Source organism: Dreissena polymorpha, chromosome 2, assembly GCF_020536995.1.
Source record: "Dreissena polymorpha isolate Duluth1 chromosome 2, UMN_Dpol_1.0, whole genome shotgun sequence".
In the NCBI taxonomy this organism is placed as follows: Eukaryota; Metazoa; Mollusca; class Bivalvia; order Myida; family Dreissenidae; genus Dreissena; species Dreissena polymorpha.
Window position 1 is genome coordinate 42150863 of NC_068356.1, and position 27696 is coordinate 42178558.

General features: G+C 33.6%; 1 protein-coding gene across 7 annotated transcripts in view; it reads right to left on the reverse strand.

Moving 5' to 3' along the window:
* LOC127866766 (uncharacterized) overlaps positions 1-27696 on the reverse strand; it is a 98959-nt gene that overhangs the window by 52616 nt on the left and 18647 nt on the right. For 5 of the 7 annotated variants that reach the window (XM_052407552.1, XM_052407555.1, XM_052407551.1 and 2 more), the window contains exons 3-8: positions 12495-12566; positions 11770-11841; positions 10949-11023; positions 7018-7089; positions 4929-4997; positions 1672-1752 (exon numbers count right to left, since the gene is read on the reverse strand). In XM_052407552.1, coding sequence (XP_052263512.1) covers positions 1672-1752; positions 4929-4997; positions 7018-7089; positions 10949-11023; positions 11770-11841; positions 12495-12566 — 441 coding nt within the window. The remainder of the gene's footprint in view (positions 1-1671; positions 1753-4928; positions 4998-7017; positions 7090-10948; positions 11024-11769; positions 11842-12494; positions 12567-27696) is intronic. The other 2 variants (XM_052407553.1, XM_052407554.1) reach the window with 2 other exon arrangements.

Consider the following 27696-nt stretch of genomic DNA (forward strand, 5'->3'; position numbering starts at 1 on the left):
TAGATAAAGATGTCAATTACGTCTTTGTTAATAGCCCCCAATCCCCGCAGTTCCCTTTTAATTTTCGCGACTAAACCAAAACAAAAGCGCCAATTATCAAAACGTCCCCCCTGTTTGTAACCACAAAGGTACTGATTAACCTCTTGCATCCCTTATTATTTACTATTATTTTACACTACTTAAAATCTATCAAAAATGAACTTTTGTATTTGGTTCTTAACAAAATAGAAGCTGCATAGGAAACAGGTGAAAATTATAATTTCCAAACAGTTGAAACTTTTTGAAGAGCAGCGACGGAATAAACACTATCACATTCATTTTTGAAACAATTTAGACCTTTTAATACTGCTTATTGATATAGGCCATGTCCTAATTGGGGTCTCCATGCACCCCTCACTGGGATTAATTTTCAGCTATACCAAGTTGTTCAGTAACTCAAGTAAGTAAATTTTTTCACTTGTCCTCAAAGATAAACTCAATTGAAAGTGTTCATATCAACCAGTTTCCATGGCAACCGCGACTCAAAATTGGAAAACGGACCAGAGCGACTATATCACATCATTATTATATGATAAACTTAAACAATGTTTGATGATCTTAATGTGTTCTTTGGCCCTTGAAACCTATGTATGGCCACCAAAAAAATCAAATTTGAGTGGATATTTACATAGTTATGATCATTTATAGGTTTTGGCAGCCATCTTAACGGCCTTTTTGGACGCCATGTTGGATTTATGTGTCCTATTGTAAACTTAAACAAGTTTTGATGATCTTTATGTGTTCTTTGCCCCTTGAAACCTAGGTATAAACACCAAATTCATCAAACTTGATTGTATAGTTACAAAGTTATGATCATTAATATATATTTTACCCGATTTTGCTAGTTTCTCATTAATATTCATGAATATGCAAATGAGATAAATATATAATTAGGTCTTTAAAATAAAGCACAATGTGTAGCCTTTGTTTAAAACTAATTTGTTTGTATTACGATAAGATATAATATAATAATGATGTGATATAGTCGCCCTGGTCTGTTTTCCAATTTTGAGTCGTGGTTGCCATGGAAACTGGTTGATATGAACACTTTCAATTGAGTTTATCTTTGAGGACAAGTGAAAAAATTTACTTACTTGAGTTACTAAACAACTTGGTATAGGTGAAAATATTTTAATACCAGGGGGGGGTGCATGGAGACCCCGATTAGGACATGGCCTTATATTCACTACTAATTTTGAAATATCTTTAACATAAAGTCCAAAGATTAAGGCACTGCAACAGTCCACATGGAGCAGAGTGGAAGTAAAATTTAAGGTTGCAATCAAAACTTAACATAGTTTAACAAATAAAATGTGTTTACATGATTACAACTATTCTATAATGTTTCAATGGTTTAACATTAACATTTCAATAGTTTAACAAAGAAAATGTGTTTACATGATAACAACTATTCTATAATGTTTCAATGGTAATGATTTGCATGAAAATGTATGACATGGTCGAATATCAAAGCATATATAGGTACATTTAACAATAAAAAGTGTATAAATAAGTGCTAAATTGAATATATAAATATAGAATATATAAACAAACCAAACCAAAAATGCCTACTACAGACAAAGAAAACAGAAATTTTAAGCATACCATTACATGATTTCAAGACAAACTCACAATGAAATGCTGGGCGAAGACATATTCTTAAAAGCATTTTTGTGAACACCATTTTCAGTCAGCTGGTTTCCACTCAAAATTCTGCAATTCATACAAATTTCACATGGTCACATCCCCTTGGCAACAGTGCAAGCCATATCATCTTTATCTACTTAATATAAATGAGGTTTTACCTTTGCAAGCTGTATTAAAAATGGAAAGAATGACTCAAAAAGTAAACATTCTTCAATGGTAACACTGGCAAAATAATTACGTAAATCTTTTTGAATACAATTCTGTATAAAGTTTTGAAATTTTGTTATACATCCTGAAGAAGAGTTTGTGTGAAGAAAGTGAAATTTGAAATGAAACCTATTTCTATAGAGATTAAGAGCTTCTCTGGAAATAAACTGAGGTATGAAGGCATTTCAAAGCACATACATAAAGGTTCTTTTTGCAAAAAACTGAGTGATAAAGTGACACCTCATTTCATAGAAATACCATAAAGTGAAAGCTGATTTCATAGAAATAAAGAGTTTGTCTAGAGATACTGAACCATAAAGTGAAAGCTAATTGCATTATGATGAAGAGTTTGTCTAGAAATACTGAACCATAAAGTGGCAGCTAATTTCATTATGATGAAGAGTTTTTCTAGAAATACTGAACCATAAAGTGGCAGCTAATTTCATAGAAATAAAGAGTATGTCTAGAGATACTGAACCATAAAGTGGCAGCTAATTTCATAGAAATAGAGTATGTCTAGAAATACTGAACCATAAAGTGGCAGCTAATTTTATAGAAATAAAGAGTATGTCTAGAGATACTGAACCATAAAGTGGCAGCTAATTTTATAGAAATAAAGAGTATGTCTAGAGATACTGAACCATAAAGTGGCAGCTAATTTCATAGAAATAAAGAGTATGTCTAGAGATACTGAACCATAAAGTGGAAGTTCATTTCATAATGATGAAGAGTTTGTCTAGAGAAACAGAGTAATAAAGTATCATATAATTTCATAGCAATTAAGTATTTATCTAGAGATACTGAGTCATGAAGTGCCACCTAATTTTATATAGATAAATGGTTTGTCTAGGGACACTGAATTACAAAGTGACTGCTCATATTACAGGAATAAGGGGTTCGTCCAGAGATATTGCAGTATATGAAGTGATACCTCATTTCATGTATCGGTAGATAAATGGTGTATCTACCCCTTAAGTAGTGAGCTACTAAGTCATGAACATTCTGTGACAATTCATTACGTAGAAATAACGATATTCTCTAAAGATACTGAACCAACACTATCTAACATAGATATACAGAATGTCAAGCCATACTTTATAATTGTTTCATTTTCTCCATTTTTCTATTTTAATATCCTGCGTTATTTTTTACATTAAAGACAATATCTGCAATCATATAGTAAATAAAAATTCTTCATTACAATTCATTCTAAGTGTTTACAACTCATAACAAAAGACATGACAAGTATTGAATACCACTTATTTGACAAAGCCTTTATAAAACATGACAAAATGGTCAATATTTCAATTATAAAGAAAGTAACATTAGGTACATAATTAATGGTTTATAATCTCCCCCCCCCCCCCCCCAAAAACATGATCAAATTTCAAGAAAGTGGATATAAGTTCCCTCAAAACTAAATTTAACTGTTGTTTATTAAATTAATTTAAATACTTGTTAAAATACTATTCAGAAAACAAACTTAGGTGCTAAGGACTGTGGTATTAAACAACTGGCTATCATATATCTCACAAAGTAGCTTGGAAGCACTCCAAACAGTTTTAAATACTAACAAAGAAATTGGAGCTTGACTAAAGAAAATAATCTTGGGTGTATTAAGAACCAGTCACAGATAATTCTTTGATCGCTTTGTTTTCAGACCTAATGTGACCCACTCTGGCAACTATTCAGTATCACTGTATATAATATTTTATATTAAATGAGTCCATTGCATTTTTACAATAAAATATGAGCCTTGCTCTAAGAAAAGCTGGGCTTAACCCTTTGCATGCTGGGAAATTTGTCATCTGCTAAAATGTTGTCTGCAGAATTTCTAAAATTAGCATTTTCTTCGATTTTTTCAAAGAATACTTTCAGAATAGCAAACAGTTTGGATCCTGATGAGACGCCACGTTCTGTGGCGTCTCATCTTGATCCAAACTGTTTGCAAAGTCCTTCAAAATTCGGTTCCAGCAGTGAAAGAGTTAATACATGTGCGTAAAGTGTCGTCCCAGATTAGCCTGTACAGTCCTCATTGGCTTATCAGGGACCACACTTTCTGTGTTTATGGTATTTTTATTTTAAAGGAAGTCTCTTCCCAATGAATACATTGTTTAGGCGGAAAGTTTTGTCCCTGATTAGCCTGTGCAGAATGCACATGCTAACCTAGGACGACACGTTATGCTAATGCATTAAGCCCTGTTTTCCAAGAGCATGGCTAATATCTTGTATTAACCCTTTGCATGCTGGGAAATTTGTCTGCTAAATTGTCGTCTGCTGAATTTCTAAAATTTAAAACATTTTCTTCGATTTTTTTCAAAGAATACTATCAAAATAGCAAATAGTTTGGATCCTGATGAGACGCAACGTTCTGTGGCGTCTCATCTGGATCCAAACTGTTTGCAAAGGCCTTCAAAATTCGGTTCCAGCACTGAGAGGGTTAACCATATAAACAATATTTCATGTTGACCCATAAGGTAAAAATTATCTAGTTACATGCATCCCCAATTTAAATGTGTGTTTTGTTGTTTTAAAGTATTTTCAAAAGAAAAACTATGCATCAAACTAAATTTGTTCATGGAATTCATCCATTAAGCTATCAAAAAATACTTAAACTTAAACTTTATTTAGATTTTAGTATTTCATTATTTATTTTATCTATCTACAATTCACAGAACAATGACACATCAATAATTGAACAAAAATCATTTATTGCTTTTATTTGTCATAGTTGTGATACATAAATGAATTATTATAATTGATTTTAAAGATGATAGATATTTAACCAACAAATTGCTTTTAAATGTATAATCATAAACATATGCAAAAACAAAACAATCACAACACAAGAAGACTTCACGAATAACCAACTTTCAGCCCATCATCCAATGTGGACTTAGTATTTGTATGGTGTGTCATTTTGATGTACTAAAATAATTTCAACAAACTATCACCATTGCAATTGTCAAACATAACTGCATGTATTAGGAAGGCGACAAAGTCACACAATCAAGTTCAGTACTAGGGATACTTACATTTGTTCCAAAATAAGATTCTTGAAAAGGTTGGCTTCAAGGCTTGTTATACCATTGTATCCAAGATTTCTGTAGTAAATAAAAATACAAAATATAATAATGTATTAAACAAAAAAATAAGCAAAGCTTATGTGTGCTTATACTACAGGGCAGCAATTACAAGACCATAAAGTCAAGTCAGAAGATTTGTCATCCAAAAATTCAAGTGTTCGAGTCATAAAACTGATCATTAAACATGTAAGTGAACATTCATACCACAGCATTGATATCTTCCTAATATAACGCTGCCTGATATATTTTTTTATATTAAGTGAACAGGAAGTTGTTATATCAGTCAATATTTGAAGTTATGTCAGATTAACTGATCAGAACCAACTTTAACACTTTCTCACTTATGGTAGATACTAGGGATGGCAAATCAGAGCAAATCCTTCATCGGTTAACCTGTTTCGATATTGGAGCGGTTAACCGGTTAACCGGTTAACCGACTGTCTTTGTACCACATAAATAAAAAAAACATCCGAAAAACGTATATGTTTACAAAGACCTATAAAATATGTATTTTATAGGTATTTGACAGTTTATAAACAATTACATGTATATGCAAATATACACTGTCTTGTTGATTGTCTTGCAGCCTAATTACTTGTGCGTTGTGGGAAATGCATGCATGTTCGTACAGTGTCGTCCAAGATTAGCCTGTGCAGTCCGTAAAGGCTAATGAGGGGCGAAATTTCAACATACACTGGATTTTCGTTAAGCAGATACTTTTCATTGATTTTCGTTTATAAATTGTGTCTTTGTTTTTATACCGGAGCTCTGTAGCACCGATGTTCAAATCTAGCTATTAAAGGCTTTTAGTGACACAATTCAAATAATGTGAACATCTGCGAACACGTCCCTTTTTAAAATACACAATAGTATGATATTGATCACAGGGGTATGATGCAATTGTGGTTATAATAATACTGAAATGCAGTGACATGCCACTGATGCTGGTACTGCTGCTGATGTTGGTACTGCTGCTAATGATGATAATATTGATAATCATGACACTGCTGAAATTGATGATAATTAGGAAAAGGAAAAGGAGAACTATCATGATGATATATAAATGCAACTTATTTTTATTTATAATAGTTGACTTTCGAAGTTGCGATAAAAGTAAAGTGCAGTGCTATACATAACTATGGCATTGGCTATATTCGAGAACACAAACGTACTGAGTATTATTTGATCCGCGTCATAGAAAAATGGGTCTTATTCGACATATGTAGCTCCAGACCAAATGATTTGAGCATTTATTGCGTTCAACCAAAAAAATGCGTTTTCTGCAAGAATAACCGAATATTAATTTTGTAATCGGTTAACCTCTTAAAGAAACGGATAACCGGTTAACCGATTAACCGTTGCCATCCCTAGAAGATACGTATTTTGACGCACTAAGTTAAAAAAAAAGTTAAATTGAATTAAATACCTTTCTAACTAAATTCAAGTTTTAAAGGCTTCATTTCCAACCATTAGATACTGATAAGCAGCAAACAGCATAAAACCTGAACAGACTGGAAGTTACTCGCAGGCTGGGAAAGGGTTTAAGTCAGCATATTTTGTAAAATGGAATCAGATTTCACAAAAGTAACAATTTGCTAACAGCAAAACACGTATTTTACAAATATTAAGCGCAAGTGGTCGTGATGTCATAATTATGACTTCAAAGAGCAATTACACAACACTAGGGCATTAAATCCTTATTCTCTAGTCTATATAAGATACAAGTATAAGTAAACACATGAGTGCACACATAAGTGAGCATGTATGCACATAATAACCAGTAGTATTTTTAGGTCATATTTTGGGCTGAAATGTGTCCCCATTCCAAATCTCAACAAGTACATATTTGTCCAAAATGACTTATTAAAGATTTTTATCCTGCTACATGAGAGGAAATTTAGTAACTACAATGTAAAACTCAACATACATTTTATTCCTTACTTCTTCATTTTTGCTAATCTATAAGGCCCAATTCCCTAAGCTTTGAAAAAAAGTAATATAGAATACATGTACATGTAAGGATAACATTCCAACTTACAAGATTTTCAACTTGCTCAGTGGTTTAAACATGTCTTTCACTATACTTGAGAGCTTCATGTGGCTAAGATCTCTGAAAAACAAGAAAGAATACATTTTAATGCACATAAAAAATAAAATTCTTCAATTCTCCATTGCATGTACTTACCTAAAAATAATATTTGTATGAATTAATTAATGTTTGTATATCTAGTATTTTTAATATGAGCGAACTATTATAATGCTAGTAAATTTTAATTAGTATGAATCTAGTTGAAGGTATAACAATAGTTGAAAACTAGAAATAGGTGGATAATGGGAATATATTATGAAACAATTTGTAATGTATAGAGTAATGAGCAGTATTTATGTGTGATATAATGGGCACACATCATCTTTAGCTTCAATTTAAATTGTTAATCTGTCTTAGTTTTGCATTTTGAACTCGTGAATATTTTGCTGAAAAAAACATGAAAACACAACAAAGAAATCAAAAATACATAACAATTGCTTTTTAAAAGAATGATATTTATAATTATCATTTTTTAAGTTAAATGAAATACATGAACTTTATTTGAACAGGGAAATGAGTTATGTGCACAATCATTTAACTCTTTCAGTGCTGGAACCGAATTTTGAAGGCCTTTGCAAACAGTTTGGATCCAGATGAGACACCACAGAACGTGGCGTCTCATCAGGCTCCAAACTGTTTGCTTTTCTGATAGTATTCTTTGAAAAAAATCGAAGAAAATGCTAATTTTAGAAATTCAGCAGACAACATTTTATCAGATGACAAATTTCCCAGCATGCAAAGGGTAAAATAGTGTACACTATCATTTCATGAACGCAATTGGGACATTTCTGAAGCTGTCACAACCAATGTACCTACATAATTTACATATCTAAATACTAGTGACTATATACATGTAAGGTATGAGTAACAAAAGCAAAGCTATTACTGCCTACTACGGTAATCAAATAATTTTTGGCACAGGTGTACCCGATTGCCAAACTGCACCTTGACTATCTGATTCTCAGTGCTTAGGTATGTTGTAGAACATGGTGGGAAATCTATAAAAAAAAAATTGTACCTACAATGTAAAGCACTCAGCTGTGCAAATTCAATGTTTGACAAGGGGTGTCATGGAGTTTTTAAAGGTAGTTTATGTACAGCAAGAAATAAATGTTTCTGCTCAAACTGCATGCATTGCTTAACCCTTTTCATGCTGGGAAATTTGTCGTCTGCTAAAATGTCGTCTGCTGAATTTCTAAAATTAGCATTTTCTTCGATTTTTTTCAAAGAATATTATCAGAATAGCACACAGTTTGGATCTCATCTGGATCCAAACTGTTTGCAAAGGCCTTCAAAATTCGGTTCCCCCACTGTAAGGGTTAATGAGGTAACTCTTAATTGTAACATCTGCGCAATAAAATAAATGATTGAATAGGTTGATGTCTAATGTATTGGTGATTGATTCAATAAGATACTCTTAATAAACGATACAAATCAGATCAGTACATTTTTTTAGCCTCATTTTGAGACAACAGGGCTTAAAACATGTGCAGTCCTCCCAGGCCCATCAGAGACAACTCTTACTGTCTAATCTGGATTTTCACTAACAATGGACTTCTTTTTAAACAAAAAATACCATAAACGCAGAAAGTTTAATCCGTGATCATACTGAAGACTGCACAGGCAAATCTGTGACAATACATTTGGAACATGCATTAGTGACAATACATTTGGAACATGCATTATACCTAGTTTTGGCAGAGCAAGGCTCATTTGTATTCCATTAATTTGAAAAAACTGGAAATGCAATTAAGTTAACCCTTTGCATGCTGGGAAATTTGTCGTCTGCTTAAATGTGGTCTGCTAAATTTCTAAAATTAGCATTTTCTTCCATTTTTTTCAAAGAATACCATCAGAATAGCAAACAGTTTGGATCCTGATGAGACGCCACGTTCTGTGGTGTCTCATCTGGATCCAAACTGTTTGCACAGGCCTTCAAAATTCGGTTCCCGCACTGAAAGGGTTAACCAGTATGATCTGCATGCATAGTGAAATACTTTGCCATAATGGTTGAAATGTGCACTGATAAATAAGAAAAAAAGTATAAAGGTAACTATGACAATCGTAATACAGCAGTGTAAGTGGACTACTACATGTATATCTACAGCTCAAACCAAAGCAAACACAATAGAAAATAAGTACCAACAATAGTTATCATAAAGCTATGCAATTTTTAAAGATTTCAATATAACGAATCTGTCAAGGATAATTTCAGACACATTCATCATACGTTGCAATCAATGCAAAGGCCCCAGGATATTTTGGCTTACATACATTTATTTAAAATGTATACAAATACCTTTAAAAGGGTTTGTTTGGTTTTAATCTGTGCCAAACTATTGTAAAGTATAGGCATTAATGATTATCTGTTTGTCAAGAAGCATTTAATAGCCCTGATCACCCATACCCCACATTTATTATTATATATCCCTCTCACTCTTAGAGACGTATTTTGACGGACGCGTTTGTAGTCCCTAAGAAAATTAAATTTAATTAAAGACCTTTCTTGCTAAGTTGCTAGATTCAAGCTTCATTTCCAACCCTTAGATGAGCAGCAAACAACATAAAACCTGAAAAGACTGCGAGTTATTTGCAGGCTGTTCTGGTTGTATGCTGTTTGCACATAGCCATTTTCACTTTGCTTCTGAGTGGGAAAGGGATATTTACATTGTTTTACTAAAACCTCGGAGTGAACTATCACAGACGTAGACTTTATTTCATCTTAATGTTTTTAAAAATTCCGCTTTTCTTTTAAAAATACATAAATATCAAAACCCTTTGAAATAAGATATCAATGTGATTCCACACATCATCAAATTGCAAATCATATGTATTTAGTACTTCAGCTTACTCCTTAAAAATAGTCGACAAAATGTCATAGAGATTTATTGTAATGCCGTTTAATTTGCCAAAGTATACTTATTCAAGTTCAAATTAAAATTGCATTACAAGTCAACTTCTTTGATTTTAAATACATTTAACTCATGCATGGAATATCTGAAGCATTTATACATCAATATTGTTTATACAATTATGTTATTATAGTCAGACATAAATTTTATACCGATTTTTTATTGATATTTCGGGTCAGTTAAATCTCTTTCCCAAATAAGAATGCAATTTTTTTTTAATGTTCATGAATACTGTAGATAACAAAGACATTATTTATAGACATACCTAGACGAGATTCTATGATATTGAAAACAATAAAAGAATATATCAGCAATTTAAAAGGCTGAGTCTTAATTAAGTAAAAGAGTTAAACATTTATTTTATTTTTAGAAATATATCTATTGAATACAGAGTTGTTTAAATAACACCAAAAAAACATTGATACAGATGTCTATAACATGTTCCACAAATTGGGACGAGACCAAATTTGTTGGAAACTCAACATTTTTGAAGTCCAAGAGACCTAGAGAAATGTTGGGGACATGGAAACAACTCTGTTTCTTTTTATTATTATTTATATTGCATAGTAACAAAAATTGACTGAAGTATGTTGATGCTACAGAACACATTTAAATGCAACATGTCAACAACACCATTCTTCATCTTCCACAACATTCATTTTATTTAAGAAAGTAACATAAATAAAACGTTGACTAATAAAGTCACTTACGTCTTTCCAACATTTAAAGAAGCATAAAGGACTTCTAAAGCCAAGGTCTACTTATACATACTTAAAAGATGCAAAGATAATATTCTATTGCTATGTATTACTATTTTGAAAAGAAATATTGCAATAAATATCATTTTATATTATGGTGTATTAACACAAACAGTAACAATTATGGTCTTGAGTACATGTAGAGCAAAAAAAGAAAAGAAACTCACAACAAAAAATGTTTGCCAACCCCAAAACATTAGTAATACTTACAAAGATTCTATAGTGGTACCCGAGAATATATTCGGATCATAGTTACTAGCAAAATCTGTATTGCCAGCCAAAATCCTACAATGAGTGATGTATAATAATCGTAATAAATCATTAGTATCTAACATGTTTTTCTTGATATAAACATTTATGCTATCAAGGAATGCTAGGGTAGCTCCAGAACAGCCAGCACAATCATCTATCAGAACAGCAAGCACAATCATCTATCGGTAATCTGGTCAGGAACTACACTGTTCGCTATTAAACCACGAAATATTTTGTGGTCTCGTTTGCACATGATGATCATGTTGCTCATATAATATAGTTGTAGATAGTATATTACAGAAAATTATAGGCTCTAAATCGTTACTATCTATAAGAGGGTATTAAACATATATTCTTCATATGCCAATTACTAGTATATGTTTTATTCACATGTTATAATGTTACAAAGATCAGAATATTCAGTAGAGTAATGCAGAGGAGGTTATGGAAATAGGTTTTCAATCTTAACATTGTACTTTTGTGCCTAAACAAAAAGCAAATATACAGGTACTGAATGTTAACTTGATTATTTTGAACCTAGAGAAATAACAAATAATTATATGTAACGGCCTTATTCAATGCGGGAATACAATCACATACAAACAATAAAAAATTGTAAATTATAAAATATTACTGAAATATATGGATACCGTAATTCATGCAACATCTACAAGTAAGCTTCAGGGAATGATCACTGTTTACAAACATGATTTAACTAGCATGGTTGTGCAATGAGTACATGTTAAATGTTTTGCAGGTTGTGAAGTGGGTATACATACAATGTTTGAAGGTTGGTCAGGTTGGTAAACGTTTCTAGTGGAATAGTTGAAATAAAATTGTAGCCCATATTTCTGAAAAACAAAAAAAATCACCAAATATCGAAATAAATATACTGTATTGTTAATATTTAAGCTTTTTAATGTTTATTTATTGTAGTTCAACGCAAATTTTAATTATGATAAAGTGTAAGTACTAACAGTGATAAAATGTATAAGATTGATATATATGGGCAAACAAATGCAAACAAACAATCGGACCATGATTGCCCTAAAGCGCTTACCTGAGTTCAGGGTTAACCAGCTGTCAAAGACTTGACCTTGGGACTTAGTTTTTAGCCCCACTTGACCCAGATTTAAACATGACCTTGATGTTGTCAAGATGAATATTCTGACAATGATTTATCAAAATTGGGTCATTAATGACTAATGTGCCTTCTACAAAGTCAATTGTAACAATATTTTATATAAAAATTGAACTTGCTGACAGAGTTTTTGAACACACGTGACCCAGATTCATTCTTAGCCTTGATATGGTCAAGATGATGAAGATTAACATTCTAAGCATATTTAATCAAGAACTGGTGAAAATGTTTTCTTAGATTTGACCTTGTGACCTAGTTTTTGGACACACATAAATCAGATTGGAACTACGCTTTGATGTTGCCATGAGAAATCATTCTGAAATAGTTTTATTACCATTGATTGACCTATTATTATATACTTACAATTCTCTCAAGTGAGTGAAAAACTGGAAGTCAGTTATTGCTATTGAGGAGATATTGTTGTAGGAGATATCACTGAAACGAAAGAAATAATAGTAAATTAATATAAATAATAATTACAACAAGACTATTGCCAAACAATATATGTCCCCTACCAGCTCCACCATTGTCAGAAATTATTATTATTTTTAATATATTTGTTGCCATAGCAACCAGATTTTTTGACGTGGGAACAAAATGAAATGACGTGCATAAAGTCCATATTGCCATCTATTCATGTTTCAAGTTTCATGAAAGTATATTAAGAACTTTTAAAATTATCTCAGGATCCAGAAAAGTGTGACAGACTCACACTAGTCACAGACTCCTGGACTGACGGACACACAGAGCGCAAACCATAAGTCACCTCCGATGAAACCGGTAGGGGACAATAATGATAAACTTTTCATAATGTATGTACAGGGTGCATGATCATATGATTTTGTCGCAACCGGTAGGACTAAGTGGTGATTTTGTACTTTGCCATTCAACTTCTTTAGACTTTACGTTTGTGTGTTCGTCTACTTGCGAGTTCATGGGTCAGACACGATTCTTTGGGCTGCATATTTTTGTGGCCAGACTCTTAAAATCGTTGAAGTTAAAATTAATCTTTAAAAAAGAACAGTGCTTGAAACTTCTGTCAACTGATACTAGTAGTAAGAGTTAATGATTGTTGCTTTTGATGGTATGTCAGATCTTTGTGTATCCATGTTTGATTGTATATTAGTTCTATCTAACCTTTCTACAGCGGAAGCGGCGGAAATACCTAATACCAGTAATGGGTTGATATGTTTTTTCATTCTAACAAAAATGAGATGTAGTTAATTTAAATATGATTGTGTATTCAATCATTTATCCGATTTAACATGATGTTTAGATGCGAAAGATAACTCTTTGAATGCCGTAAGAATGCCGGATACAGGTTACATACTACTAAACCAATGTGTATCCCTCCGTGTTTAAATTCTAAAGATGTGCATATTGCTAAAGAGTCACGATACTCATCTGGTTTAAATGCCATTAAGAGATAGTACCCATGCTGTTTATGTTTATGTCCTGTATCAAATGTTTATCTGCATCATATTGGTGCATTTCATTGAGGAGTACGTTAAAAGATGAACCTTTTGGATGCGTTAATTGAAGTACTGCGTTTTCGTCTGTCGATTTTCGAATTGCACATGCAAATCTTGGACGACACTTTACGCACATGCATTAAAGCCCATGTTTTTTTCGGACCGAGGCCTTTTTAATGAACTATTTCAGTAATGGTTTTAACTGGAATTCCAGTCTCATCTAGGCCACAACAAACTTAATCAGATGTTCGACGGAGTTTCGCCTCCAAACCTTCGAGCGAGTGAGCGCAACACACAACAAAAATATTTTAAGTGCCATCCTTCGATATATTAAGAGGTGAGCACATGGTGCAGAATAATTATAGTTATCGTGTACATATTTGTTGACATTTCTCCAAACGCATTCCGCTTATTAGATGCTACCATTTTGTATTATTAACTGTTGAACAAACGTAATGAGTCTACTATTTGTAGTATTAACCGTTGAACAAAAATAAAGAGTCTATGTCGTAAAATACGTATGCTTAACCAAATATAATATTAAGACAACTTTTTTTAATCGGATGCTTGGCAAAAGTGACAATTCGGGCGCAAAAAAACGATTGAATAACATTTTGAGATATGGTAGATACGACGAAAATGTTATCAATTTGTTGTGGCCTTACCACGCCAAAAAGCAATTTTCTGCTTAACCTGTTAAGCCATTTGTAAAATGTGCACAATCATTCCATTTTAGTTTTCTTGCTTTGTCTTTTCCACAGTTCAGTCAGAGATGGTTGACAAAGTTATCTGTTACGTTGACATATTTGACCACTAGGAAGTCATACTAGAGGTCTCTGAACGGAAACAATGTACATGTATTTTCTTAACTGCCAACAAAAATGTCAGACTATCATCAAACTGGAATATGTTTTTGTTGATATATATTGTACAACTGGGATAAAGCGGTGTACAAATACTGACAAACATTGTCAGAGTATCTGATGAGCGTATTGTCACAGGCACATCCGTGCCCATTATATTTAAAAATACAAAGCGCTTATCACGGGACCTAAAATGTGGTCAACATTAATTCAAAAACAATGTTTTTATGAGATCTTGTCGGGTGTCCAAATGGTGTATGGTATTCCTTCACGAAGTTAATAAAATCCGTTCATCTATTAAGTTTTATGTTTCAATCATTCTATATTTTGATGGCACACCGATTAGATTTTCAATAAGAGTGTTTAACCGTGACTTATTGATCAAGATTATACATTCTGGTGCAGAACCGGGTTTATTAGGAGAAATATGTGTGCCAAAGTTTATATCATTAGAATTCCAACTCCAAAAAGATGGCCCAACTCCGATTTTGAGGGATTCGTACCCATGTAACCCCTGCCACGTACCCGTGTAATCCCCGCCTTTAACGCGCTTCGTCACCATACACGTGCTCAGATAATTAAAGAAGGGTAAATATGTGCATTGCTCCATAGATACCGATAAAATGACTATATATCATTAATATGACTTTTTCACAGCTTAGTATAATGACGAAATTATTGTAATAGATTCCACAAATAATATATAAATTATGTTTAAACAATCGAAATAGAATTCCTGAATAAATAAAGATTCAAAATATTGGTTATTAATGGATAATCATCTTTCGAAATCGGTTAAATAATTTAGCGTTTGTAACGCCTTTTCTCGAAAAATTAGAAAATACGTTCATTTTAAGATAGCTTTTTTGTTTCGGTTAGATAAAGCTTGCCTAGCGCAGCGGTTAGATAAAGCTTGCCTAGCGCAGCGGTTAGATAACGCTTGCCTAGCGCAGCGGTTAAATAAAGCTTGCCTAGCGCAGTGGACCTGCAGTAGCTTTTGCTGCCAGAGGACCCGGATTCGAATCTCTGGGAAGGCAATAAAGTTTTTTCCTTTCTATTTTAATAAATTAAGACTATTCAAAACAGGACATATACGTATTGAATGCATTAAATGTAATTTCTCAAAAGTACGAACATCGGTGAACAAGTCCCTCCACAATAAAATCAACATATATCTTGTATCTCCATACTTTTTTTTTGTAGGAGACTTCCTTTTCACGATAAATTCCATCAAAGCGGAAAATGTCGTCTCTGATTAGCCTGTGCGCGCTGCGCGTGCTGGAATGCTTATATTGGCTGATACATCAAGCACACGCATAAGCCCAATTTTCCAAAAGACCACTCAATTTAATTAACAATAGTATAACATCACGCGCGCAATTTATTTGACTTGTGTGTTCTACGTGATTCAAACAAAATAGAAATGATACTAAGAAAAATAATTTACCATATTATTTTGCTCTAACGCTACGCATCCTTATGATCTATTGGACCTACAGGCGACGGTCTCCAAAATGTGGGCCAACGAAGCAATTAATAACGCAATCAGAAATCAAATCATTTCTGTGATCGATTTAATTTAATAATTATAAAACAAGACTAGGTATGCATATAAGTACTTTATGGCGGGGTATTTTCTTGGTTTGACGTAGCTGATTTTATTGTCATTGTCAAGATATCTAAGGTAGTCGTAAGTCGTAAACTGTGTGCATTAACCATTTGCATGCTGGGAAATTTGTAGTCTGCTAAAATGTCGTCTGCAGAATTTCTAAAATTAGCATTTTCTTCGATTTTTTTTCAAAGAATACTATCAGAACAGCAAACAGTTTGGATCCTGATGAGACGCCACGTTTTGTGGCGTCTCATCTGGATCCAAACTGTTTGCAAAGGCCTTTAAAATCCGGTTCCCGCACTGAAAGGGTTAAATTGTATAAAATATTAAAGAAATATTTTTGCCTCTCAAAAGTAGTTGACATTTACTAAAGCAACACTGCAGTGTAATAATAAAAGAATGCACACATTGTCAATAGCAAACGCGAACCGATTTTTCGATTCACGGAAATTTAAAAACTTTACAAAGAGCAAGTCTATTCTTTGAAACTAGTTATCAAGCACGCACTACTCATGTACTTTTTGTTTAGAAGTCAGGGTTAGCTAATGTCTTGGTTACATCTGATATGTTTTCTAAACGATGAATACATAACGTTTGACACGAACAACCGGTCATTAAAATGTAATTAGTCAACGGGTTGACAACATATTTATGCGGTCATTATAAGACACTAATGTAAGTACAGATAACATTGTTTGAACGTTCTGTGGCGGGGACTTTTTCTTTAGATTAAACGAATGGGCTTTCTGTAAGTTTTCACGATATCACCCTTGCAACAAATAAATCCAAAACGATATGTAACATGTAATCAGATAAGACGTCGGAAATCAAAAACCACCAATGACTTGCACAAATTAAAAAAAAAGAGCGAGCACTCGTCGTAAAATATCACTTACATCTTAAGATGTTATCCAGTCTAACTATGTCCACGAACTATTTAAAAAGCTTTTTATTTTATTTAATTAATTATGACAAGGCGTGTCGTGCTCCGTGTTTATTTTTTTTCATAAATATATGACTTTTGTGTAAACAATTTGTAAGTCTCGCTTTAACAAGTATGCCGCTAATTATAGAAGTAGTGTTGAAAATAAAATGAAATTTACCGGTACATGTTACCTGTAAGCCTTGTGAATGACCAATTTCCAAATTCGTATAATTATGTACATATTTTTTTTTATATTTTGTATGACAAATTCATTTAACATGATCGTATAATTATGTACATTTTTTTTATATTTTGTATGACAAATTCATTTAAAGGGGCCTTTTCACAGATTTTGGCATTTTTTTAACTTATTCATTAAATGCTTTATAGCGATAAATGTAAACATTGGATCGTAAAAGCTCCAGTAAAAAATCAAGAAAAAAATTAAAAAAAGGAAAAGAACATTGCCCGGAGCAGGTTTCGAACCAGTGACCCCTGGAGTCCTGCCAGAGTCCTGAAGTAAAAACGCTTTAGCCTACTGAGCTATTCCGCCGAGTACACATGCTTGACATATTTTATACCTTATATAAGCAATTTTCGTAGTTTCACAAAATTTAACGACAAAAACAGAACTCTCCAAATTATTCAATCGTTTCGCGTTGCAACGCTTTATAATTTTTAGGTTTTAAAATCGACAAAAGATGCATATAATGGCTATATTAGAGCATGGTTAATGTTCAGTGTTACTGTTTCCTCACAAATATGATAACTAAAACGAAAACTTACGAATCTGAAACAACTTTTTTCAATTTTGTCAATTTACCAAAGCGTGAAAAGATCCCTTTAACATGATACTGTTACATCTCGAGATTCCTGTTGATCCAAAGGCAGTAATCCAATACAAAATCAACATAATAAAGCTTCTTTTGTCACTTATTTGTCTTGGTATTTTAATAATGTACACAAATTATCAACTGCAACTCTCATGCGCATATTTTGATCCCAGTTTTTATAGTCGCAAGTTGTTATTCATAAAATTCGTGAGCATGCGCAGCAAATCAAAGATTGGGCCTTGCTCTTGGTAATCTGGACTTACGGCATGTGCGTAGTCCGCTCAGGCTAATCAGGGACGTCATTTTCCGCAGAGACTGAATTTTCGCTTAAAACCGACCTTTATTAAGCGAAAATTTCCATTGCAGCGGAAAGTGTCATCCCTGACTGAAGACTGCAAAGGATCATCTGGGACGACACTTTATGAACATGCATTAAGCCTGGTTTTCACAGAGCGCTGTTCATTTCAATCGTTGTGTATGGGCCACTTCTTTTTTCACGAGACTTATCCCAATATGTATTTGATATAATATTATATTCGAGCTAAAACACGAATGATCTATTTCAAACACGAGCATTCTTACCGGGACATGTATGGTCGCAAGTTTGGAGGCCATGTGAATGTGAGTCTATATTACTCGCTTATTTTAACACACGAAAGACCGGTTTATTTGTCTGTGTATGTGATATGTGTGTTGTTTAACCCATGTATGCCTAGCGTCTAGAAAAAAGGCCTTGGCAAAAAGCGTAGACCCAGATGAGACGCCGCATAATGCGGCGTCTCATCAGGGTCTGCGCTTTTTGCTTAAAGGAAATTCTGTAAGAAATATTCTAAATAAAGAAATAAATATACTAGACATCCCTCATTTTGGAAATAAATTGATCAAATTTAGAAGGATGGGAGAGTCAACGCACAAAGACACACACGATCGAAGATACTTTTTACTGACTCAAGGTCTCGACCACAACTAGACATCAATGATCTACATGTAATAATAAAGAATACAACCGAATTCAACTAAAGCAAGGAAGTCTGGTAAACAATTATTTTATGATGACGCCTGATTTACCGGTATTTACTTATCGTTTCCACATCTATAAATTGTACAATTGTATGCATCGGTTTGACAAAGCATGTCTTAAAACATCTTTTAATATAATAAATAATCGATACATTTAGTCGATTTTGAATAAAACATGTCGTAATCGTTTCGGTAAAAAAATCTTTAAGTTGGATTTTAAGGATATGAAACATTAAATATCAAGCATTTCACGTAAATACCGCAGTAAGTAATATGGACAATAATCCATACATAGGTCTGTATAACAAATGCACAAGTCAAGGAGCGTTATCAAGTGTACGACTGTGCAAAAATCCGGACCAAAGTTTCTTTATTCAACTGGCGCTTAATAAAAGGCCGTGGGTATCAAACCATTCGCTTGTTTGTTTATTTTCTAGTTCTTTATATTTCATACAGACCGATAATAAACATCGATCCGGGTTAAATAATGAAAGTGCAATAAAGAGTCTTTTAACTATTTTCACAGCGTTATTTACAAAATTATCACTTGCTTTAAAATCCATAATTGAATTTAAAGCATTTGTTCTTTACCGTTTTTAGAATATATTGCTGTCCACTTGCTAATATTTTTGTTTAAAGTACATTACTTCAAAATAATAAAACCAATTAACAATAATTACATATACTTATACAAAAGCGCTCTGGATATAGGGAGCAAAACAATAACATTCATTCCGCAATAATACATCAAATAAGTAATGCTAAATTTATTTCTGTGGACATATGAGTCGTGCTTTGAGGAAACGGGGCATAATGCATGTGCGTAAAGTGTCGTCCCAGATTAGCCTGTGCAATCCGCACAGGCTAATCTGGGACGACACTTTCCGCTTTTATGACATTTTTCGTTTAAATGTAGTCTCTTCTCAGCAAAAATCCAAATAATGCACAGGACTGCACAGGCTTATCTAAAACGACACTTAATGCACAGGACTGCACAGGCTTATCTGAAACGACACTTAATGCACAGGACTGCACAGGCTTATCTGAAACGACACTTAACGCACATGCATTATGCCTAGTTTTCTCAGAACACGACACGTATTTGAGCCCCGCTCAAGGAAACCGGGCCTTATTCATGGGCGTATAAAGTGTCATCCCAGATTAGCCTGGTCAGTCCACACAGGCTGACAATGGATGACACTTTCCGCTGTTATGGTATTTTCGTTATAAGAACGTCTCTTCTTAGTGAAAAATCCAGTTTAGACGAAGTGTCCCAGATAAGCACATGCATTTAACCCCGTTTTGGAAGAGAGAGGCTCATTATAACGTATTCATTTCCCTTTTTGATGATAGTCCGTGGTAATTTGCCACCGGTGCACTTGATTTGTCCACATTTGACATTGAACAATCTACAACATGGATTTGGAGCGGGTTAATTACGAACGAACGCAAACTTTAAATTACATAAATGATATAAATTACAAAGGATCTTTGTTGAGAAATTCTTATATATATATTTTCTCTTTGTTGATCAGGGGCATCGAAAGCATTCGGCAAATTAAATGAAATATTCCTGTCAAGTAAAAAACACACAATCTTTTGATTTATGAATAAATAAAAAAAGTGCTATAAGCGGAGCGAAGGAATTGAAATTGCAAAAAAATATTTAATGATCATGTGCAATTGTCGTGGTGTTTTTATACTTTTTATTATGAATATGTTTAACATAATCGAAATGTTTAATCAAGGAAAATAGGGTTTTATTTTCCATGGCAATGCACATGGTAATAGTGTTATACATACAAAGGACGCTTGCGCATTTTGCATGCAAACAGCAATCGTTCTAGTATTAAAAAGCTTGTATTTTATCGGTCTTAAAAAATTATAGTTAACTACTGAATTGACAATTTTTTAAATTGGCCGTATGCAAGTATGACATATACGTGGGTGACTCAACCTCCGCGCAGAGATATGACTGGTTCCAAGACCAGATCTATCATATCCCTGTCGCCCTTACACACCATGCGATGATGCTCGATTAAAATATTATATTTATTGTATACGATGTATAGCCTTTATTTTTTATTTACATGTAGGTCTTTTTCAGCAAACCATGCATAAACAGTCAACTATGAATAATAAAAAGGATTTGCATAGAAAAATACAAACTAGAAATCCATCCATTACTTGTGAATGCAGTGTCTTTTATTGAGCCCGTTAATAATGCGAGGAGTTTGGTGAATACGAGTTTCGGGAATCGATCCTAGGTTGCCATATTGAGTTATCATTACTCGAACATCAGAACTTCTTTCTGTAATGTTATCCTTTTGCTTGTATACCTTTATCAATAAATATGCACACGATTTACATCGTACTTGTACTAGTTCACGTACATCATAAGCGATTGATGTCGTTTGCAGTACAAGGTGAAATACGGCCTTCAGAAGATTGTGGTTGAATAATTTGAGCCGCACCATGGTCCATAAACAGGAGTTACTCACCCCAATCACTTCACAAACATGGTAAACATTAATTTTTCTCACGCGACACATAATATACAATGTTTTAACAATAGTTCGGACCAATGTCTGCATGCTCTTTACGGAACAGTCAGTGACAAGTGCCGAACCATGTGTGGACATAACGCACCCGAGCAAACATTGCCGAGCATTACATTTTGCCGCTAAATCGATTCAATTGATCGCAACAATATTTGATCTAGATCACTGTACATAATAAGGATGAGCACTTCAGATGCTATCTATTAGCAAATACATGGTTAAAAGAATATGAAAAAAGTAGAACAATATTTCCTAGGAGTTCGCGTACGACGTAGCTTTCCTGTGTGCGTCGACCCTTCGAGTTGCTAAAACAGTCCTACAGGACATTCTACTGTAGTATTCAAATCTCTGAATGTACTTAGATATCAGCCACACGCTAGGAATACGGGGCTTAATGCGTGTGTGCGTAAAGTGTCGCACCAAATTAGCCAGTGCAGTCCACACAGGCTAACCAGCGATAACACTTTCCGCTTAAATGATATTTTTGGTTACAAGGAAGTCTCTTCTTAGAGAAAATCCAGTTAAGACGCAGCTGTTGTCCCTAATAAACATGTGCTGATTGCACAGACTAATTTGGGACGAAAAATGACGAAATGCATTAAGCCCAGTTTTTCGTTAACGCGGCTCATGTATGCTTAATATCGAATGAGACGCGATAAATAAAGAATCCAGCAATCTCTATCTATTTGATACTAGTTTTTGTTTACCAAAAGTAATGTATTGGGCATGTAACTTACACATGAATAATGTTTTCACGTTTGGGCCTTTATTCATTTATGTGAAATAATAATACTTTTACACACATTTTAAAATGAACGTCCAATAGTTATATGAACATGTTCTATTTATAATTGTTACACGTATGTAAACCAGTAGAGGAAAGTTGGAATAGCTTGGTAGCTTATTGTTGACCGTTCGATCAAGAGAATTTAATTTTAATCTTTCTTCAAACACAAGGAGCTTTTCGGTGGTTAATCGGATTGAAATACATGTCGCTCCTTTGTTTGAGAATACCCCATGCTGCTAAATGAACCAAATATGCAGAGTTCTTAACTTGTCAAGCTTCCATCTGACGGTGTGATTTTAGCAAGTCCCATAAATATGCGGTATTTTAAAATATCTTATACTAATTTAGTTATTTTGTTGTTTTTGCGTTCTGTATCAGTATTCTCGATTATGGCTAAACTTACATAACTGCGACCCAAATACCCCCACACAGGTCCTTACATAGCGAGCACGAATTTCACCTGTTGGAATCTGCTTATAAATTAAATATTCACTAAACTTACACGATAAGTATTATGTATGCATTCATTAGTATTTAATATTGAGAAGCCAATGTTTAAATCTTTTAATTTAAGCTAAACCGTCACTAAGACTATTGCGCACAGTGATTCTTGGCCTATCGCAATTGTATGAATTATAGTTTTATAAATGTCGAAACGCGAGCGCATTCATCACGAACTAAACATGTTATGGAAATGTTAAGCTCTTAATGGACAGTATGCATTCCTAATTTGCCACAAACCTTTTTTAAACTTTAAATATTACATATTAAAATAAAAATACAATTGAAATTCTCACATCACTTAGAGATTGTCGATCATGTCTACTTAAAACGCCACAGAACAGAGCAGATATATAGTTTAAATGTTGCTAAAGGACTATTCAATTTTACAAGTTACGTGCAATTAACGGCGAAATGTCAGTATGTTACTTCGAAAGTTAATGTTCATGCGCAGTACTTTTACATAAAAGCTATATTTATATAGTTTCAATGTTGTTTTTCTTTTTTTAATAATCGAAACTGTGAAACAACACCTAGGAAATTCGCAAATAGCAAGCTTGTTGACAACGTTGATCTTCATAGTGGCGCTACATAACATTTCATGTACCAGTGTATTCGGTGCAGATACGTTTAAGTCTGTTCAAAGACCAATTGTTTCTTTTATTACCGAAGAACTACGGGCCAGTTAAGGCTCCGAGTTCTTATTGTCGATGGCCAGTGAATATACAATACATAGCCCGCCGTTTGTATTCGCCTTGAACACCGGGCCACACGATAATGAGCGCTGTAGAAATTACGGCAAAACAAATGAGACAATTATGTATTTATGATATGTGGACCATCTGTAGTTATTTTCATTGACCATTTTTGAGTAAATGTTTCTCTGAATAACTGTTTTGAGTCGGGTTACAATCATAGCAGATATCTGAGTTGAAAAGAATAGTTTCGTTGAAATCAGAAAGCAGCAAAGCACAAGACGTCATTTATAGTTGACTTTTTTTCTGGAATAATGTAATGAACGTTATCGATTTCGTATCTATGCACTAACAAGTTGGATCATTCAATATTGCCATATTGAACATTTTCTATATGTTATGACGATGTACATAGCTCATAGATCGCAGTTACCCAAACACAAAACATATTATTATTATTATTATTATTATTATTATTATTATTATTATTATTACAATCTTTATTTTTAGTAGTATTATCTTTATTTTTATTATTAGTTGTGACGTAATAAATGTCTATTATTTAACAATACAAATCAATGCTAAGTTTAGAAAAGCTGTGTTTCGTTGCAAGTGGTTTAAATCAAGTTTCTTTCAAACCCGTTTTCGTTCGATTTTATGGTATATAAACATATCTATTTTTTGTTAAAGAGAAAATCGGCTGTTAAGGTGAAACCTTAATAACTATACAAGTAAATGTTAAAGCGTGTCTCGTCTTGTGATTTTGCACATTCAGTAATCTTTCGTGCTTCGTTGTTCGACCATTTTGGAGACTGTGTATGTTTTCTTGACGAATATTAACAGACGCTTTGAAATACGAATTTACTAGAACAATCTACAATCTCAAGTGTAATAATTTTCATTTTTTTTTAATATTTTTTTTATATTTTAAAATTGAGTAGATCTATGAATGCATCGTTACATGTGATTTTAATAACAAGTTGCTGTCTAACATTCCTAGATGTGTACACTCCACTAAAGATTAAGTACATAATTATATACATTTGGTAATACTTGTATTTTAACCTTCATGAAGTTAGTAATGCAACTCCATCTGAGTTTAATACAGTGATCGACAGTCAGATGCAATTGTTTCCAGGTTAGCCTATGAAGTCCGCACAGGCTTATCAGGGAAGACACTTTACGCTTTTATGGAATGTTACGTTCCAAGGAAGTCTTTCTAAAAGGTGGAAAGTTTCGTTCTTAATAAGCGTGTGCGAGATTATCGGACAGTTGAATTATGTTATAAAACGACGCGAATTATGTTTGTTTTAATATATTTGGATTTTGACATGTCCTTTGTTTACATATTGTTCTTTAGATAATTTTGTGTTTCTAAATATAGAACATATTTCTGCTCAATTACTCAATACATTCATATGCTCTTGCGATGTGTTTTTTATATATATTTCCTATGTTTATCAGACCATTGAAGCGTAAGTGCGCAAGATTAACATAATTCATCGTATTGTTGTAGAGATTTGCGTTGTGTTATTTTTCATACATTATTTTTTTTTCTTACCGATACCGATAAAAAACAAACATAATAGTGATCTCTAATGTACACAACCGCCCAGTCCCTTAAAAAAGTCAGCGAAGTCATTTTGATTTGAGTTTTTCTATACGTGGAAAGCTTGAATTAAATACACGACGCTATCCTGTTATCTTGCGCAATAGGCTGATAAACTTCGGATCAAAACTCATAGGTATTAAGCGCTTTAATGAGCAGAAATATATTAATAATATTTGAAAATTAAAAATACAGAAGCATCTACAAGATATAAGGATATGTCCGAATTCAGCTAAAAAGAAACACTGCTTACGTCGCTTAAAACAATACAACCTTCCAGTAATCTTGCGAACTTTCTAAAAGGACACTTGCATTTCAAAACGGAATCTTTTAAGAGCTTAAAGATCTGCATCTTTATATTATAATATTAAAAATATTCTAATTATTCAATATTTGTTTCCTCAACGAAGACTTAAAGTTTTTATTTATCACCAAGTATCAATATTTTCCGTTTTTGACAATGGTTAGTCCTCAAGTTTCATTTGATCCAGAAACCTCAGAAAAACAAGTTGATTTTGAGCGAATCGTCACAACAAAAATATGTTGTAACAATTGTCATAAATGTTACTTCCTACATGATTTGCGTAGGTTAAAAACAAATGCGACCATATAAAATTGTATTTGACTGTCCAGGAACATGTTCAACTTCGTCCGTATACGATATCTGAAGTTTTTTTACTTACATTGATATTGGTCATGTAAGAAAGTTAATCTTAAAAACTGTATGTGTCTGATATGTTCTAGAAAGAAACAAGAGCTATCGACATCATTGAAGTAACACATCGCAGCCATACAGGTTCAAACCGAGAGTTACAATGGGCTCTTTACAGTCAAGAAATACTATGGGCTAGCTCTTCAGCGACGCAGTGAGAGTTTCTGCTTATCTACTATCTAGAAACCAACGATACTGCATTTGTTGCGATTCGACCGATATAAAAGATGAATTTCGCTGTATTTGTATTTCCCCGGCGTTTGGAAACATTATAAACAAGGTGTGTTTGTGAAACACTATGTCCCTCCATATATTTGACTTTGACCTTGAAGGATGACCTTTACCTTTCACCACTCAAAATGTGCAACTCCATGAGAAACGCATGCATGTCAAATATCAAGTTGCTATTTTCAATATTGCAAAAGTGTAAAATAAATTAGCGATTTTGACCCATATATTTGACCTCTGATCTTGAAAGATGACCTTGACATTGACCTTTTATCACTCAAAATGTGCAGCTCCATGAGATACACATGCATGGAAAATATGATGTTGCTATCTTTAATGTTGCAAAAGTTATGGCAAATGTTAAAGTTTGACGCAAACCAACAAAACAACAAACAAACCAACAGACAGGGCAAAAACAATATGTACCCCACTATAGTGGTGGGGGACATAAGTGGTGGGGGACATAAAATATATTGAATCATATTATTATGTAAGACCATCTATGTATAAACATTTACATTTACTGGAATCGGATAATAAAACAGAATTAATACAATTATGTCTTTATGTATAAGAAACAATCACTTCAATTACGAACATCTTGTCTTAATGCAAACATGCTTTAATTGTGCATCCTCCTTTTTTCCTTTGTGTCGTTATGTTTAATTTGTGCTCACGCCTGTTTATTCGCTTAGTAAATGATTAGTTAATATGTGTAAAACTTTGTTCCTATCACAATTGACAAACTTCACTGTTTTCAGTATGTGTTGTTGACAATTTACATTGTACAAGTCCAACAAAATTGTCTGTCTGTCTGTCTGTGTGTCTGTCTGTGTGTCTGTCTGTGGTTCTGTTTGTTTGTCTGTCTGTCTGTGTGTGTGCCTGTCTGTCTGTCTGGCTGTCTATCTGTCTGGCTGTCTGTCTGTCTGTCTGTCCGCCTGTCTGTCTGTCTATCTGTATGTGTGTCTGTGTGTCTGTCTATCGATGTGTGTGTCTATGTGTCTGTCTGTCCGTCTGTCTGTCTGCCTGTGTTTGTGTCTGTATGTCTGTCTTTCTGTCTGTGTGTCTGTCTGTGAGTCTGTCTGTGTGGCAGTCTGTGTGTTAGTCTGTGTGTCTGTCTGTGTGTCAGTCTGTGTGTCTGTATGTGTGTCTGCTTGTGCATCTGTCTGTGTGTCTGTCTGTGTGTCAGTCTGTGTGTCTGTCTGTCTGTCTTATCACTTGGGAGGACCCAGGCTGGAGCTCATGATTTTTTATTTACACGAACGGGGAATAAATAAACTTGTCTGAGCTTGTAGTGAGAATGTCTGATCGTTGACACATATAGATGCGATGAATATAATGAAATAAGGTCACTACCAACAGCATTGCTGGTGTGCTAACTCTATTGCGTCACGGTAAGAGTACCGGGAGACTCTATTGCGTCACGGTAAGAGTACCGGGAGACTCTATTGCGTCACGGTAAGAGTACCGGGCTATTGCTCGGGAGCACCCGGTTTCAATCCCACGTTGGAGCTTAGGATTTCTTTTATAACTTAAACGTGGAGCGATTGTTGGTCAGACGGTGACTTTATGTCAGTCTTATTGTTCTTAAAAGGTAAATCATCGCGATTTGTCAGGATGGTTAATGATAAAGCCCCGTTTATATCCCATTATTCATTTGATATATCGACAAATTGAAAACGGCATTTATTTATTAAGCTTATTTGTTATAATGTGTTATATTTTCGTGTGCATGCAAATCTTGTTA